At 39.7% G+C, this 17,622-nt stretch overlaps 3 protein-coding genes across 6 annotated transcripts in view; all 3 read right to left on the bottom strand.

The window, feature by feature from the left end:
* Positions 1–122: 122 nt before the first annotated feature.
* Positions 123–3,455, bottom strand: LOC148718589 (uncharacterized). The gene is made up of 3 exons (XM_088740388.1): positions 3,050–3,455; positions 2,127–2,409; positions 123–1,639 (listed from the first exon to the last, which is right to left on the bottom strand). Exons 2-3 carry the CDS (start codon positions 2,373–2,375, stop codon positions 710–712), a joined length of 1,179 nt encoding a protein of 392 aa, XP_088596514.1. The 5' UTR covers positions 2,376–2,409; positions 3,050–3,455; the 3' UTR covers positions 123–709.
* A 326-nt stretch (positions 3,456–3,781) lies between these two features.
* LOC148718588 (uncharacterized) lies at positions 3,782–16,285 on the bottom strand. 3 transcript variants are annotated; one of them, XM_088740377.1, is made up of 6 exons: positions 16,129–16,271; positions 14,838–14,966; positions 9,581–9,835; positions 8,017–9,172; positions 7,059–7,312; positions 3,782–5,484 (listed from the first exon to the last, which is right to left on the bottom strand). In XM_088740377.1, exons 3-6 carry the CDS (start codon positions 9,818–9,820, stop codon positions 4,507–4,509), a joined length of 2,628 nt encoding a protein of 875 aa, XP_088596503.1. In that variant the 5' UTR covers positions 9,821–9,835; positions 14,838–14,966; positions 16,129–16,271; the 3' UTR covers positions 3,782–4,506. The 3 variants fall into 3 exon arrangements, with proteins under 3 accessions (XP_088596503.1, XP_088596505.1, XP_088596504.1); XM_088740379.1 differs by having other exon boundaries at positions 7,059–7,309; XM_088740378.1 differs by lacking the exon at positions 14,838–14,966 and having other exon boundaries at positions 16,129–16,285.
* A 150-nt stretch (positions 16,286–16,435) lies between these two features.
* LOC148718586 (uncharacterized) overlaps positions 16,436–17,622 on the bottom strand; it is a 13,272-nt gene continuing 12,085 nt past the window's right edge. For both annotated transcript variants that reach the window (XM_088740386.1, XM_088740387.1), the window contains one exon: positions 16,436–17,622. This exon is cut by the window's right edge and continues 327 nt beyond it. In XM_088740386.1, coding sequence (XP_088596512.1) covers positions 17,020–17,622 — 603 coding nt within the window. In that variant the 3' untranslated portion in view covers positions 16,436–17,019.

The raw sequence follows: 17,622 nt of genomic DNA, 5'->3' as shown, positions 1-17,622 counted from the left end.
AGTTCACAGACCCTGCACTGATTTAACGCGGTCAGCAGTTAACGAACGAGCGGGGAGGGGGTCCGGGGAGGCGTCACTGCACTGATTGAGTTTAGGCCTGGATTGAGTTTAACCCTTACACAGTCATTAAAACGCAGCTTTTATTTAGTTTATTCGTGTTCCTTGAAATTATGTGACTAAAATAAAGAAAAGTTTTCTCAGATCTAGTTTTGGAGACAAAAAGTTGCACTATGGTCATTGTAGGGATAGATACAAAATTGACGATTCTACAATCTTAGTCTGTAAGGAATATTAATTTTCCATTACATCTTACCTCAAAAATTTTAATGCACTGGAACAGTTTTTTTTTCCTTATTGGTCACAATTTGAAAAGTTAAACTAATCAATAGTTAATAGAGCCTCCTTTTATATCTACCCTGTTTTTTTTTTTTCTCGAAGCTAAAAAGGTTGCAGTTTTTCGTCATCTCAAGCGATCCTTATTACTAGCCTACGATAAGAATATATTGGAGCATATCATCGAGATTTTCCAAAAACATTCATGTCGGAAAGTGTACTGGAAACAAAAAGTATTTTGCTTTGACCTTCTCGTCAAAGAAGACAGATGCATATGATGGCTGAATTTAAGGCTAATAAGTATATATTATTACTCAAAGTCTCTAGATGCACGACTCACAAAGTTCAAATTGGCTGTTTCCTGAGCGTTTATACTTCAGTAATTTCTCTTGAGGAATTTTATGATCCCACCAAAGAGACTTTGGTAGACGAACTCAAACGTAGAGTTGACGAAACACCCCATGAGACTTCCATCATCTTCTCCCACCAACTCGTCCACGATGTGTTTGGAGGATTCCTCGTCCATTTCGATAGAGGAAACACTTGCAGCTTCATCTTCCTGAATAGTGCTCTTGTTACCAAACTCATCATACTTTCGTGGCTTCTGAATGCACCCCATCAACTGTTTCTCAAATGAGATATCTTGCATCTTTTTCCTTATTCCTCTTATTGCTTGCATTTCCTCGGGATCTGGACCCCGAGATCTTGCACTCCAGGGACTTTCTAGCTTGTTCTCGTTGGCAGGCGACAGATGTGAAAATGAGAAGCGGTCGACATTTGCAAGCAAAAATGGAGCCTTTGCATTTCTGTTGAGGCGTTTAAACACCGTAACCCACACTGCTGTCAGCCAGTTGTCCCTGTCTGGAAGTCGTGGCTCATACAAGACCCCAGCTGGCACCACTGGCACATTATCAACGGTACCTTCACTCACGTCAAGCGCTTTCAAGACATCTTTCATCTTTTTCTTAAAATCCAGAAAGCGGTCTTTGAAAAATTGCTTCTCAGAGACCCCTTTTTCCTTCTTGGTTGATATTGGGCGAACTTCGTTGGCGAAAGTTAGAACCACCACGGCGTTTTTCCAAACCCGCTGCCCCAATATTTCCGTCAACTTTTTCATTGTCTCCAAGTCGTCGTTGCGGAATCTTATGGTATTCATTTCAATAAGGAACAAGAACACGTCAAACTCGATATCCTGCTGCTTTATTATCCTCAGATACTCCTCGTCTTTACCTTTTCCATCTGCCAGCCCCGGGGTGTCGAAAATCGTAATGGTGACGTTGTTCATTTCAAACGGATATCCTGTTACCTAGAGAATATTAAAAGCAGACGCACCATTAAGAGATGTAGCAATGAACACAACTAGCCCCGCAATAGATCAAGTACCCTGAGAGCAGAAAATCATCAGCGCTGCGGCACCAGCGGCAAAATCTGCAAGTGAGGGACCTGGCCACTGACATCACCTTCTCAGACCGCTTTCACATCGTTCGCTGGCTCGAAATTTTGCCGCTCATTTCGCGGTGCCAATGAGATCATGCCCGCAGACTAGCGTTTGAATGGATAATATGCCAGATGATTCAAGAAATTGATACCAGCGCTTTTTACCGTTGGAAAACCGTAAAATTTGTCGTCCTTACACTATTTGATATGTTTAGATCACTGTATTTTACTTGGAATATTTTTTCTCTTTGTTGCTGTCGCTTTTTCGACGGCAAACTTTATGATTTCTCTTTTAACAACGTTGGTTTTTCGATCTTATTCTGGTATAAGTTTATAACACTTTTTGATTCACTTACCTGATCTGTAATTGCATCCAAATTTTCCCCTTCCCTGGCTAGTTCTTTTTCGATGAGTGCATTAGTTAAGGCAGACTTTCCCACACCTGTCTTACCACTCAAAAGAATTTGAACACTTCGACCACCTGACTTAACAAATTGTTCTATTTGATATTCGAGATTTCCTTTCCCAAATATCACCTCACAGGCCTGCTTTGTTGGATTTTTGGATCCGCTTTCTACTTTCCCCTGAAGTTCTTCCTCTGCCATTGCTAGAATATGTCAATCTGTCTGATTGTGGAAGCTTGTTTAAAAAAAGATGATGTTTGAGCGAGACGATTTGACTGTCTACGAGGCGATTGGTCAAGACAAATAACACTTGTCTTTGTACTTTTGTCTCTCATTTTATCCTGCGGGGTAATACTATTAAACATCCGTGCATTTGCATATCAGTCATCATAAAATATTTATCTCAAAAAAATAGATAACAGCTAACAAATATCATACAAAATTTTCAAAACATGAAATACCTTTTCAACTTTAGGCTATACTCCGTTGGAAAATATTTTCACAAATTTCTACTTTTTTTTTTTGTTATTCGCATTGAAATTTCTAAAATTCTCATTTAGTTCAATGTCAGTTTTTTCTTTGCACTGTCCTTTATCGACATAACCGGAAACTTTTGTTTACCCGTAATGTAGAAAAGTAAAGCTAAGTGACATGGAGTAGTGTTAAAGACAAAGTCTTGAAGTGGTAAGGCTGTGATCAAGTTCTGCTTTAAAAGTTAATTTATGTTTGAGGAAGAATGACGCCGTAGCCACCTTTTTCATTCAACTGCTCAGGTGACTCCAGCCCTCAAGGAAACATAGGCTCGTAGTCTCAGTCCCCAGAATGGCCTGAACTTTCTTTAGTTTTCCCTCGGATTATAAAATTGATTTACTTACCTCAAAAGTGAGTAAGCAAGTTCTTTGCTTAATGAATTTGGTGTCCTGTTTTTTTTCTTTTTTTTTTTTGCTAACAAACTATTGTCATAGTTTTTGGAAAAGTTGATCTAAGAGAGCTTTCATACTAAATTCCCAATGAGAATTTAGTGTTTTGTCAACGTAGTATCTCTTTATTCCCGTCACTTGTTTTCATACGGTAAATTATTCTTTCACGCAAACAAAAGCTGAAGTGGCCTTTGGGCTTGCAAGCTAGTCATTTCATGACAAGAAAACATATGGCAATTTCTCGTTATCACTACTTGCGGTCACGGTCTTGTTCTAATGCCTTGATTATAGCGCGCGTTGTATAAGCAATCAATGTCTCTCGTGTATTATGAGTGTAAATCAATGATGAGAAAAAACAACCAAGAGACCTGACAAATTCATGCGCCGGTTTCAAGTTGTAATTGAGAAGCACCCCAACTCAAAGGTATACTGTTCTTGGACGTACTAATAACAGCTTTTGCTTGAAAGCTAGAGTAGTGTTGGTAACTTTGAATTTTTAATGAATGACAGCGCGAAGATATATCGCGTTCCTAGAAAACAAGATAGCCTTACAATAGCACACATTGACCCGTGGTTCACATTGTTTGCTTTGTCGGTGCAGCATTTTTTCACAAGGGATAGCGTAGTTTTCCAGTAATTTTAAATGGAATGAAGTCGTTTGATAGGCCTTGAAGACATACGCACATCATTAGCACACCTCATGAATTTCTTTTCTGATTTAGAAAAAAACCTCCTTAGTAAAAGGTTTCTGGTTGAAATGTTTGGTAACACCTTTTCTATTTAGAAAAAGAAGATCATACTACATTCTCTTCCGTTGTTATTGGTTGCATCTGTTTCTATCAAAGACAAATAATTATCCTTTCAGATAGAGGAACTTTCTAAAGTTAAACGATCAAAAATCTTTTGCTACGTTTAAATCGTTCTTAGTCTTACTATTTCATGCACTGCAATTCATTCACACACTTGTGTAAGCGCTAAGTAATCTACCAGCAGATTTAAGCATTTCTAATATTGGTCATTACGTTAGTAATGATAAAAGTAGGGGCGTAGCCAGCTCTTGGAATTAATTGTTTTAGGCCTGTACCCTTAGGAAATTAAATTTTTGTTTTCCAAGTCCAATTATGAAAGTCAGGAGGGGGCGGAAGGGAGGACATTTTGGTGTTACACAGGTTTTGAAGCGATGAACACAGAGATAAATAAGAATGCACGCGATGACCTTTTTAAACAATTGATTTCCCAAATACAGTACGCGTTTGTGAAAGAAATCCAATTATTCAACGATTCAATTTTTTTCTCATTTTTATCATGATTTCTGTCATATTTCGGGTTATCCATTTACGAAGTAACCTGTTGTACACTGAAGCAAGTTAATTCTACTATGTCTAAGTTTTAAATGCCAAATCTGCTTTTGATTACATATCAATATCATCAGACTGACTAAGCAGTCGCAACGTTTCGAGGGCCAATTTTCCGTAGCTGTTTTGTAGATTTCTTTTTTGAAAATAACTTTCATCTCTAGGTCCCTGGACGCTCCTTTTTCGCATCCATGCCCGAAATCGTTCTCCAACTTCATTTGAAACTAACGCCGATCCTCTTCGAAGAATCAACTCGTCATCATGGTCGTCGTCAACCGAAGTATCACTGTTGCTTATGGTCGTAGGTGTCATTTGTTTTGCTTTTATTCTTTCAAGTATTTCTCGATAACATTTTCCATCGCGCGTTGATATCACTGGCGAACTCTTTTCCAGGCTGCCTCGAACGAAAAACATTTCCTCTTCAGAGCATTCATCGAACCCCTCTCCTTCAACCGTTTGTGTTTCCGATGTAAGATATGATAAGTCTCCTCCAAAGGAAATTGTAATGCGATTGATGTTTGCAATTAGGAAAGCAGCTTTTACATTTCTGTTGATACGTTTGAATGCCTCAATCCAAAACGCTGTCAACCAGTTATCTCTGTCCGGGAGTGTTGGCCTCATACATACTCCAGCTGGTACGAACGGTAAATCATCCAAGGCTTTCTCGTGAACCTCTTCCTTGACAAGCATTTTGCAAATCTCTTTTCGAAAAAGACGTATTCGTTCTTGGAAGAAATCTTTCTCGGTGACATCGTCCTTTAACGGTTGAACTTTGTTAGCAAAGGTCAGTACCACCAAAGCGTGATCCCATAAACTTCTACCAAACGTCCTTGTGAGCTTCCTGATTGTCGAAACGTCGTCGTCACGAAATCTGGTTGAGGTCATGTCGAAGCAGAAGAGGAAAAGATCAACAGCTTTGACTTTTTTCTTGATTTGCTTCAGGTATTTTTCATCGTTACCTGTACCATCTGCCAATCCTGGAGTATCGAAGACAGTCATCTTCACACCATTCTTTACAAAATCATATGGTGTCACCTGGAAACAAAAATCAAATTCTCTTATCGCAAAGCACGAGTTTGATTTGTAAATCATTGCATAGTTGAATTTAACTTGGCTGGGAAAGGCTGGAATATGTAAGACTTAAACAGTTGGCTATGACAATGTATAAAATCCATAACAATATTTCCCCATCGTGTCTGAGGCGGATCTTTACTATACCAACGCCTCAAATGTATATTCACACAATCTTGGAAATTCTGAGTTCAATTATTATGTCCCCAGACCCAGAACTGAGTCTGCAAAAGGGAGCCTACACTACAGAGGATCTGTTCTGTGGAACAGGATTCTCAGAGATTAGAAAACTGCCTACTTTAAATGTTTTTAAAACTTCATTTCATGGGAAAGATTTTTCTGATACACCATTGTTACTTTTATTACCAACAAGGTAAGTTTTTGTATTTTTAACATTATAGCTAATAGTTCCTTATTGTTCACGATGTATGTTTTGTATTTTTAATATCATAGTCAATAGTTCCTTAGAGTATTTTAGTTTAGTTTAAACACGATTCCTCGTGTATAAATAAAGATTGATGATGATGATGATGATGAGGAAACCGATCCCCTACCACAGACGCCTCCTGGCTCCTATTTTAGTTTACAAAGGTCCCTTCTCCTCCCTCCCCGCCCCCTCCCTCCCTCCCTCCTCCTCCCTCATCGCTCCCCCCTCCCTCCCTCCTCCTCTCTCCCCGCCCCCTCCCTCCCTCCTCCTCTCTCTCCGTCCCCCTCCCTCCCTCCCCCTCCCTCCCTCCCTCCTCCTCCCTCCCTCCTCCTCCCTCCTCGCCCCCCCTCCCTCCTCCTCCCTCCTCGCCCCCCTCCCTCCTCTTCCCTCCCCGCCCCCCTCCCTCCCTTCTCCTCCCTCCCCGCCTCCCTCCGTCCCTCCTCCTCCCTCCCCGCCCCCCCTCCCTCCCTCCTCCTCCTCCTCCTCCCCCTCCCTCCCAGTTCTCCACAAACGCGTGATTATGAAAAATTACAGCCAAATTCGCGCCTTCCTAACCGTCAACCGTCAAATGACCAAAAATTTAACCGTCAACCGTGAAAAGGGCATATTTTTACCTGTCAACCTTCAACGTAACCCCCTCCCCTCCCCTTCCCCATTGAGACCCTCATCCTGGATTACACAAATCCACCGTGTCTGACAAAGCAGACTCTGGAGACACTTCCATAATTTTTATTTCCATTAAAAAAGGGCTGAATTTAAATTTTGAAATTTTTCACTTAAGAAAGATCGAGGCATAGCTGATGGATAAACTGGTTTCTGCAATTAGAATTACTGGTAAGAATCATATGCCCGTAGAGGAACTATAGGCCATAGTCATTTGGAGAGGTTTTTGCCACAGTGCGGTAACATTAAGCATACAATGATAATCTCTGAGGGAGTTGAGACAAGAGTAAACCATAGGGATCAGAGATGGTTAAGGATTGATTACATTATAAAAGATTGTGAAAGGCCAAATCTAAAAAAAAAAAAAAAACTAAAACTTGCACGTTGTGTTTTGTTCAGCTTGACTATACGTTAAGTTATGCTGATAGCCGGCGAGAAAACAACTTACATCATCGGTTTTTGGGTCAAGTTCCTCTCCTTCTTCTGCAAGCTCCTCTCCTATTAGCGCATTTGTCAGGTGAGATTTTCCAACGCCTGTCTTGCCACCCAAAAGGAAAGTTATCTCACGGCTGCCAGACAAAATGAATTCACGAAGGTAATGCTCAAGGTCAGCCGAGTAGCAGATTAAATCACTCAGCTGAGCCGCTGTGGTATCCATAGATTTATTTCCTATATCTTTCTCCGCCATTTGTGGGGCTTCTGCTTAAAAGTTTGTAAAAGATATAGAAACAAAAATTATTCTATTTCATATTTTTGTTCTGTTAATTATCAAACCCTTGGACTTGAATGGGAGAATTTGTCACACAAACATGAAATAGTGTGTAAAGACTTAATTTTTAGACTACACTAAGTAACTAGCAACATGCAAGTTGTACCTCCTAATAAAGTATTTTTCTGGATGGTGTTACTAAAACCACAAATTCAAGACAGATCACAAAAAAACTATCTCCCGAAGTTTAATTTATCGGTCCCCTGTATCAAACAGCTTCATTTTACTTAGCAACTTTGTCTGCAGATGCTTAAAACTCGTCTTATCTTGTAACAAAAGGGACGCTTAGATCTCTAAAGAGCCTTAAAAATTCCCACCTACACATAAAATGCAAAATAAAACCTTTTCCTACAGCACATTTGAGTTTAGAAACGAAGTATGAACCGTTTAAGTATACAGAGTTCATTCTTGTTTATAGAATATAAGTTCATTGTCTAACTGGTAAATATTTTTGATGGTACACAGTTTTCCTCTTTCTCTCTCTTTTGGTCACCATTGGATCATTTTTTCATGCTTTCTGGTCTAGCCTTTAAAGCTAAAGGAGGTCGGGAACTTGGGAAAAACCTCTTAAAATACTTCATTAACCAGCCAAAGAATGTTTGGTACTCTCTACCAAATTTAGCACTGGTCAGCTCACCGATGAGTTGCCCCGTTACATCGCCGAGCACCTCATTAATGAGGTCTTTAGAGTTAGTTTCGTCCACTTTGATAGATGGGCCTGACACCTTTGTAACCTGGCCGGGTGGTGTGGGGCATTCCTCTTCAGGTTCATCGGACGTCTCAGTTTTCTCCAAACAGAGGCTCAACGTTTTGTCAAAGGAACGCTTTTGCAATCTTCTTCGTACTTCTTTGATTGCATTTCTTTCTTCGATGGATAAACCAGTGGACTGGCCAGGTGGTGTGGGGCATTCCTCTTCAGTTCCATAGAACGCCTCAGTTTTCTCCAAACCGAAACTTGACAATTTGTCAAAGGAAAACTCTTGCCATTTCTCTCTTAATACTTTAATTGCATCTCTTTCTTCGGTGGATAAACCACTGGACTGGCTAGTTGTTGTGAGGCACTCCCCTTCTTCGAGACAGAGACTCGATATTTTGTCAAAGGAAAACTCTTGCCATTTTCCTCGCAATACTTTAATTGCATTCCTTTCTTCGGTAGATAAACCACTGAACTGAGGGCCAAGGTTGACAATATTGCCATCTTTCTTTCCTTTGTCTTCTTCGTTTCCCTCACCAAAGGTGGAAGAAAATGCAATACGATCGACATTTGCCATTAGGAAAGCAGCTTTTGCGTTCCTGTTGATACGTTTGAAAGCCGCGACCCAAAACGCTGTCAACCAGTCTTCTCTATCTGGCAGTCTTGGATCATCTAACTCCCCGGCTGGTGTAAATGGCACATTGGTCACTGTTATCTCAGGCACTCCGATAGCAACCAAATGTTTCTTTATCGCTTTCTTCAAAGCTAAAAAGCGGTCATTGAAGACGTTTACTTCAGGTCCGTCATCCTTCTTCTTGGTCGGCGATAGTGGGACTTCGTTCGCAAAGGTTAAAACCACCAGAGCATGGTCCCAAAGTTTCTCCCCTAAAGCTGCTGTAAGCTTCTTTATCGTTTCCAAGTCGTCGGTGCGGAATCGTTTACTGGTCATCTCAGTGCAAAACAGAAACAGGTCGAAATGGGTTACTTTCTCTTTGATTTTCCGCAGATATTCTTCATCATTGCCGGTTGCATCTGCTAGTCCTGGAGTGTCGTACGCTGTGATGCTTACGCCGTTTTTTACAACCTTGTAAGGAGTTACCTTATGGACATAAAGCAGGAAATTAATGCCCGGCGAGGTAAGCCCTGTCTCTCTAAGAGACCTTAGAAAATGGGTTTTCCTTATCCTTCTAGTAACTTTTTACCTAATACCAATAGTAGCATTCAATAAATCTTTCTTGATTTCAGGTACCAAATTAAAGGTGGTACTCTCCGGAGGGAAATGGGAACAGAGAGAGTTCTGGAGAAAATCAGTCTATCCTCCTTTTTTCTGCCCAATTCTTTCGCTTCAAATTACGTTCCTCTTCCCCTAGAGTTTAGACATATACTGCTGAGAAAGACGCAAAATATTTTTTTTTCCCCATTTACAAGTAATTCACAGTAACTCGCGGATGAAAAAACCTCAGGATATTCCAAAGGTGAATCAACTGTCAATATCAAAGTAGCTTACGTCATCAGTTTGTGGGTCAATGTCATATCCTTCTAACGCAAGGTTTTCTCCAATGAGTGCATTTGTCAAATGTGACTTGCCAACTCCGGTCTTACCACTCAGGAGGATATCAACAGACTGGCCACCGGAACTGACAAACTGATCGATCTGATACTCCAAGTTTTTTGCACCAAAGATAATCTGACTAACATCGGTTGCTGAAGCATCAGAGCTTTTTTCTGGGGTCCCTTCCTGTGCCATTCTTGATATCACAGTCTGAAATAAAATAATATTTATAAATGTAAAGAGGAGTAAAACAAACCACGTGTAAATTGGCCAAACCATGATGGATAAAAAGGTAGAAAGAAAAACGTAGTACTTAAAAGTCAAAATATTAATAGGTTGTTTGATTTTCTCAGCCAAAAGACTGTGCCAACGAAATCAAAATTTCCAGAGGGCCACTGGCGTTAAGTTGGATTATCAAGGGAGTTTCAATCACGCGCACTTCATTCGTGTCACTGCCTTTAACGAATTGATTTGTTAAAATAATGGTGAATCATTACTTGAAAAGACGAAAGTTCAGCTTATTAAGCATAAACAAGAAATCATACTTAGGCTACTCAAAACTGGAGTTACCATTCCAGAAAACCTCTCACTTTCCGATTCAGAAAAATCCGTGCTTAGTAAGGGCTTAAATTTCGTCCCCATTTCTAAAACAACGGACGAATTCCCAATTATACAAGACGTAGAAAAATTCCTTCGCCGCGTTCAATTAAAAGCCTTTTTTCACGACAAAGAGGATGATTCTAACACCTCGAACAAAGACACTTTTGAAACACTTTAGACTCGAAAGTCTAAATGGACTCCTCCGAAGGGTCAGTTCGCATCATTAGACTTTTCTATCAAAAAATGTCGCCACGATATCAACAAACTTAATTTCAATCGCATTACCAAATTTTCCAATCTCTTCTCTGAAGAGTGGTCGGCTCTAAAAAGCCTTAGAAAACGCAAAGACATAGTTATCAAAACGGCCGATAAGGGCGGCTCAGTCGTTGTTTGGCGCACCGACCTCTACCAAAAACAAGCCTTGCGGCAACTTTCTGACACCTCTTTTTATCAAAAGGTCGACAAAGACCTCACTGCCAACAATAACAACACCGTCAAGAATACGATCAACCAACTCATAACTAAACAAGAATTGCCGGCCACAGCAAAAAATCTCATCACTCCTAGAACTTCTTGCATTTACTTTTTACCTTTTATTCACAAACCTAACAACCCGGGTCGGCCCATTGTCTCGGCTTGCAGTTGCCATACCGAACTTATCTCCAGCTATCTAGACAAAATTATGGCTCCCATCGTCAAAACTTTACCATCATATATTAAAGACAGCCAAAACGCTCTTCAAATTTTTCGCGACTTTAATTTCCTTGGCCAAAAGAAACTTCTTTTCACCATGTATATTACGTCTCTTTACACTGTCATTCCTAGTGGCGAAGGTCTTCTGGCCCTTAAACAATTTTTTGATCAACGTACTGTTAAGGAACCTAAATCTGAAACACCTCTACGCTTAGCCGAACTAGTGCTCACACTCAATTGTTTTTCATTCGGGGACAACTTTTTCAAACAAACCAATGGTGTAGCCATGGGTACCAAAATGGGACCTAGCTATGCCAATCTTTTTGTAGGTTTTGTCGAACACCAATTTTCCAGCCAATACAACGGCTCCAAACCTGAACTATACGGTCGCTACATCGACGACTGTATCGGCGCCACCTCCAATACCAGAGAGGAGCTGACTCAATTCATAACCGCAGTCAATTCTTTTCACCCGGCTCTGAAATATACCTGGGAAATTTCTGACAATTCTTTATCCTTTTTAGACATCAAAGTTTCAATTGAAGGCAACGGTTTATGCACTAGTGTGTATTACAAACCTACAGACTCGCATAATTACTTTTTGTATTCGTCTTCGCGTCCATCTCAAGTTAAGAATTCCATTCCTTTTTCTCAGTTTCTAAGACTTCGTCGTTTATGTAGTGATGACTCTGATTTCCACCACAAATCAGAGTCAATGTGCCAGTTTTTCCATAAACGTGGTTACCCTGATTCTGTCGTTCAAGCGGGTTACCACCGCGCCCAACTTATCGATCGACATTCAGAACTACAAACATCGCATAAGGAAGATTCCGACCGCATTCCATTCACTCTCACGTTTCACCCTCACAACTACTCAGTTAAATTCATCATTCTTAAAAACTTTAAACTACTTCAAAACGATCCAGAGACAAGCACTATCTTTTCGCAGCCTCCGCTCATTTCATTCAAACGCGACAAAAACATAGGCAAATTTTTGGTCAGAAGTTCTTTTCAGACTAATGACCAACCAAGCACTTTTAAATGCGCTCGTGCACGATGCAAAACGTGTCCTTTAATTCACAACACTGAGAAAATATCGGGACCCAAACGATCCATTAAGATCACCGATCACTTCACGTGCACCTCTGCCAATGTAATCTATTTCATAACTTGCACTTATTGCAAAAGATTTACGTCGGCGAAAAAGGCAGAAGACTAGGTGACCGATTCCGAGAACACCTTCGCGACGTGGAGAGGAATGACAAAGACACATCGAAACCAGTCGCTAGACATTTTAATTTACCTAACCATTCTAAGCAACACATGGCAATCTGCGATCTTTCCTTACACTTAGGTAGCACGGAAAGCCGGAAAACTCTTGAACAAAAGCTCATCTTTCAAACCAGCAGTCTAAATCCCACAGGTATCAACGAATGCTTTTCATTCCACTAATTTATTCGTGTTTTTCTCGTTGCCATGTTCCCTCCAATCACGTAGCTCCTTTTTCTGCCTTTAAAAGCACACACAACCCACAATTCCTCTGTTCGCTCCGACGAAGGGCTAACGCTCGAAACGTAAGCTTTTATAATCGTAACGGTAGCCAATTTACCATTTCAACTTTGTTGATACATTCAAATTATTAGGCTACTCATATTCTGATAATCAAAATTTTCAAGTGGGATCAGCCAGTCGCTTGATTACTGGTTGAAGGTTGCAGGACTTGGCACAGAAAAGCAGAATGAAAGAAAATGTATGCCACCTTGAAAACGTTCGATAAATCTTTACTTTGCTTACGAATACTTAATCTCATCCACTTCGTGTGGTATTGAAGCCATACTTCATTAATCAGTTCAGGAATTCAAACTTTAAATCCGTATTTCATTTAGTTCAATCTAATAACATATTTGTTATTGATTAAATCCGGTTGTCAAAACTTAGAGTGCTCTGTCTTTTTGTTCTCCATTTATTTCACTTTAGGTTGCTCTTAGACTTTCTTTCAAATCATGCAAACGTAGGCTATTTCGTGACCATAAGACGCTGAGTTTTATTCAGGTATTTTGGTAATCCGTTGGCTTTTGTTGGTAACCTTATCTGTCAGACATATATCATATAAAGCTGTTAATGAGAAAACTGAAGCGAGGATTCTTGGAACTTTATTTCGTTTAAAGAGTGTTCTGAGTTTTTCTATCAAATTATGCAAACAAGCTATAGTTTTTGTGACCCTACAAGCCCAGCTTTGGTAAATATTTTGGCATTCGTTGGCTTTTGTTGGTAACCTTATCTGTCAGCCGGTTATCAAACAGTGCTGTTATCGAGAAAAGGACACGAGGATTCTTGGAACCTAAGTTCGCCGTAAGAGTGCTTAGTATTTCTTTCAAATAATACAAACAGGCTAATTTTGTGACCGTAAGACGCTGAGTTCTAGCCAAAATTTTTATAATCTGTTGGATTTTGTAGGTAAATTTGTATGTCAGTCGTTCACCAGTTTATCAAACAACGCTTTTATCGAGGAAAGGACGCGAGGATTCTTGGAACCTTAGTTCACTCTAAGAATGCTCATTTTTTTCTCTCAAATTATATTAAAAGGCTATTTTTGTGATCCCGAGACGCTGAATTTTGGTCGATATCTTTATAATTAAGTGAGATTTCACGTTCTGTTGGCTCGTTCGGCGTGGTAAGCAAGATAAACAAGCTACACAGCGTCGCGACTGTTATTCACGATCACAATGCCCTTGGGGCGTAAGCGATCCATTCTTTCCATAAAAGATGAACAGTCTATAATTTCGCGATTAGAGAAAGGAGAAAAAGGAGCCAATATGTTAGTTGAATATGGCATTAGTAAGCAGCAGATATCTGAGTATCCACAAGAACAAAGAAAAGATCATAAAGTTTGCCGACAACTTAATTAGAGACCAGCGAAGGACTGAAGCGTAAACCGCTATGGGGTTGCACATAATGAACAGCTCGACAAAGCTTTCTATGCCCCATTAATATTCGTGTTCTCGATTATCTGGACCCTCGATTATCCGGACTATTTCGTTTAGTCCCAATGAGTCCGGATAATCGAGGTTCGACTGTGCATCAGTCGTTAATCAGGATATCAAACATCGATGGTATCGAGAAAAGGACGCGAGCATTCTTGGAACCCTAATTCGCTCAAAGAGGGCTCTTGCTTTTTCATTAAATATTATACAAACAGGCTATTGTTGTGACCATGAGGCGCTGAATTTTGGTCAGCATTTTTTTAATCTGTTAGAGATTTTGTTGGTAACCTTGTGCGTCAGTTGTTAATCAGTTTATTAAACAACAGTGTTATTGAGAAAAGGACTTGGGGATTCTTGGAAAAAGAACAAAAATCTTGGGAAAGAGCACCATATAACCCCATACATTAATTATGCATTCCACTTCTTTGTCTTTCACGACAAAACTTTAAAAACAAAGTCTACTAGTCTGAATGCATAATTAATGTATGGGGTTATATGGTACTCTTACCAAATCTTGCGGCAATTTATCGAACGACGATTTGTCTGAAATATGTTTTGGAATAGGGTTTAAACTTTTCAAATCCTGTTAACTTCTTTTTCTTGATGTGCAAAAGTAGTTCGTGCTATCAATCATGGTAGTCCATACTCGCCTAGAAATAGTCTCGAGCTACTCCTTACATGGATCTCGCTGCGTTTTATTTATAACATTTAACGGCGACAACTATTGAAGTTTCGAACGGTATGTAAATCAGATCTCATCCCCGGACGAATCAAAAGATTCTACAAAATAAACGACGGCATGTGCTTATGAAACTCTCGTGACGCGCTGCATAGCATACCTTTGTAGAATTTCTCTTAACTAACAACGCTGAATGCCTGTGATGCATTGCAAGATAGCTATTAGCAAATTGCATAAGTAAATCTATTTAACCTACCTTGAAAGATAAGACGAATGCTCGCTTGTTCCTTTATTTGTAGGTTTCAGTCTTAAAGTCTTTCGCGAATTTGTCTGACAATCACACTGGTATCTCAGACGGTCTCGGACAAAGGCAGTGTGAGTTACCCTAGCAATAAATTAGACAAAAGTGCATTGAAGTGCATAACAGGAGAAATTATGCACAGGCCTTGCATTTAACGCGGTCCGTAGTTATTGGTAACAGCCTTATCTGTTAGCCGGTTATCAAACAAGGCTGTTATCGAGAAAAGGACGCGATTGATTCTTGGAACCTTACTTCGCTCTAAGAGTAATAACAATACTAAAAGCTTTATTTAAACTGATAAAACCGATCAGTGAATTCAACATAAAAAAACGCTGGTATAAACCGGTGATCAGCACATAAAAATACTATTAAAAATACAATTCGCCATCAATACAAGTTAAGATTTAATCAAAAATTAACAAAAAGTGTTTACAGCGATAAAAAATTTATACACTACATTTGTGTTGTACCTAAAATTTCTTTCGAATTAAAAAAACAGGCTATTATTGTGACCACAAGACATTTTGTAGGTTATGTTCTATGTCAATTGTTAAGCAGTTGATCAAACAACGCTGATACCGAGAAATATGGTCAGGAGTATTCGTGGAACCTTAGTTCGCTTTAACAATGCTCTCAGTTTTCCCATGAAATTATACAAACAAGCTATTTTTGTGATCATAGGATGCTGGATTTATGTGAATATTTATTTTTTTCTATAGGATTTTTTTGGTAAGCTTGTGCGTCAGTCGTTAATTAGTTTATAAAACAACAATGTTATCGAGAAAAGAACGGGAGGATTCTTAGAAAAAGAACAAACATCTTACGGCAATTTATATAACGACGATTTGTCTAAAACTGTTCGAATCCCGTCAAAAACTTCTTTCTATTGATGATCCCGCAAAACTAGTTCGTGCTCAGTCAATTTTCGACTGGAAACCGGATCGAACTCCTTCTAAAATGGATCTCGCAGAGTACTTTAACAAGGTTACAATTGTAATCAGTGATATTTAGTTCGCAACGGCGACAAACAATGAAGTTTCGAACAAATGTTAACCAGATTTCATCGTCGGTCGTATCGAAAGATTCTACAGATCTGAATAAACTGGCGACAGCGCATGTGCTTGTAAAGCTCTCATAACGCACTGCATATCGTATCTCTGCGAAATTTCTCTTACAACCCTGGATGCCTGTGATGTACTCAAAGATATCTATCGGAAAATTGAACAAATAACTTTATTTAACCTACCTTGAAAGATAAGACAAATGCTCGTTTGTTCCTGTAATTGTAGGGTTCAGTCTCAAAGTCTTTCGTGTATTTGTCTAACAGTCCCACCCGTCATCTCTAATGGTCTCGGACGAAGGCAGTGTGAGTTACCTCAGCAATGAAAGAGATTAAACTACAAAGCATTTTAGTGCGTAACAGGAGAAACTAGTGCACAGACCCTGCACTGATTTAACGCGGTCAGCAGTTGACGAACGAGCGGGGAGGGGATCCGGGGAGGCGTCACTGTACTGATTGAGTTTAGGCCTGGATTGAGTTTAACCCTTACACAGTCATTAAAACGCAGCTTTTATTTAGTTCATTCGTGTACCTTGAAATTCTGTGACTAAAAAAAAGAACGTTTTCTCAGATCTAGTTTTGGAGACAAAAAGTTGCACTATGGTCACTGTAGGGATAGATACAAAACTGACGATTCTACAATCATAGTCTCAAAGGAATATTAATTTTCCATTACATCTTACCTCAAAAATTTTAATGTATCGGAACAGTTTTTTTTTCCTTATTGGTCACAATTTGAAAAGTTAAACTAATCAATAGTTAATAGTGCCTCCTTTTATATCTACCCTGTTTTTTTTTTCTCAAAGCTAAAAAGGTTGCAGTTTTTCGTCTTATCAAGCGATCCTTATTACTAGCCTACGATAAGAATATATTGGAGCAAATCATCGAGATTTTCCAAAAAAATTCATGTCGGAAAGTGTACTTGAAACAAAAAGTATTTTGCTTTGACCTTCTCGTCAAAGAAGACAGATGCATATGATGGCTGAATTTAAGGCTAATAAGTATATATTATTACCCAAAGTCTCTAGATGCACGACTCACAAAGTTCAAATTGGCTGTTTCCTGGGCGTTTATACTTCAGTAATTTCTCTTGAGGAATTTTATGATCCCACCAAAGAAATTTTGATATACGAACTCAAACGTAGAGTTGACGAAACACCCCATGAGACTTCCATCATCTTCACCCACCAACTCGTCCACGATGTGTTTGGAGGATTCCTCGTCCATTTCGATAGAGGAAACACTTACAGCTTCATCTTCCTGAATAGTGCTCTTGTTACTAAACTCATCATACTTTCGTGGCTTCTGAATGCACCCCATCAACTGTTTCTCAAATGAGATATCTTGCATCTTTTTCCTTATTCCTCTGATTGCTTGCATTTCCTCGGGATCTGGACCCCGAGATCTTGCACTCCAGGGACTTTCTAGCTTGTTCTCGTTGGCAGGCGACAGATGTGAAAATGAGAAGCGGTCGACATTTGCAAGCAAAAATGGAGCCTTTGCATTTCTGTTGAGGCGTTTAAACACCGTAACCCACACTGCTGTCAGCCAGTTGTCCCTGTCTGGAAGTCGTGGCTCATACAAGACCCCAGCTGGCACCACTGGCACATTATCAACGGTACCTTCACTCACGTCAAGCGCTTTCAAGACATCTTTCATCTTCTTCTTAAAATCCAGAAA

This window comes from Stylophora pistillata, chromosome 12 (genome assembly GCF_964205215.1).
Source record: "Stylophora pistillata chromosome 12, jaStyPist1.2, whole genome shotgun sequence".
In the NCBI taxonomy this organism is placed as follows: Eukaryota; Metazoa; Cnidaria; class Anthozoa; order Scleractinia; family Pocilloporidae; genus Stylophora; species Stylophora pistillata.
The sequence above is the reverse complement of the archived record's forward strand: the minus strand, read 5'-3'. Positions and strand labels throughout refer to the sequence as shown.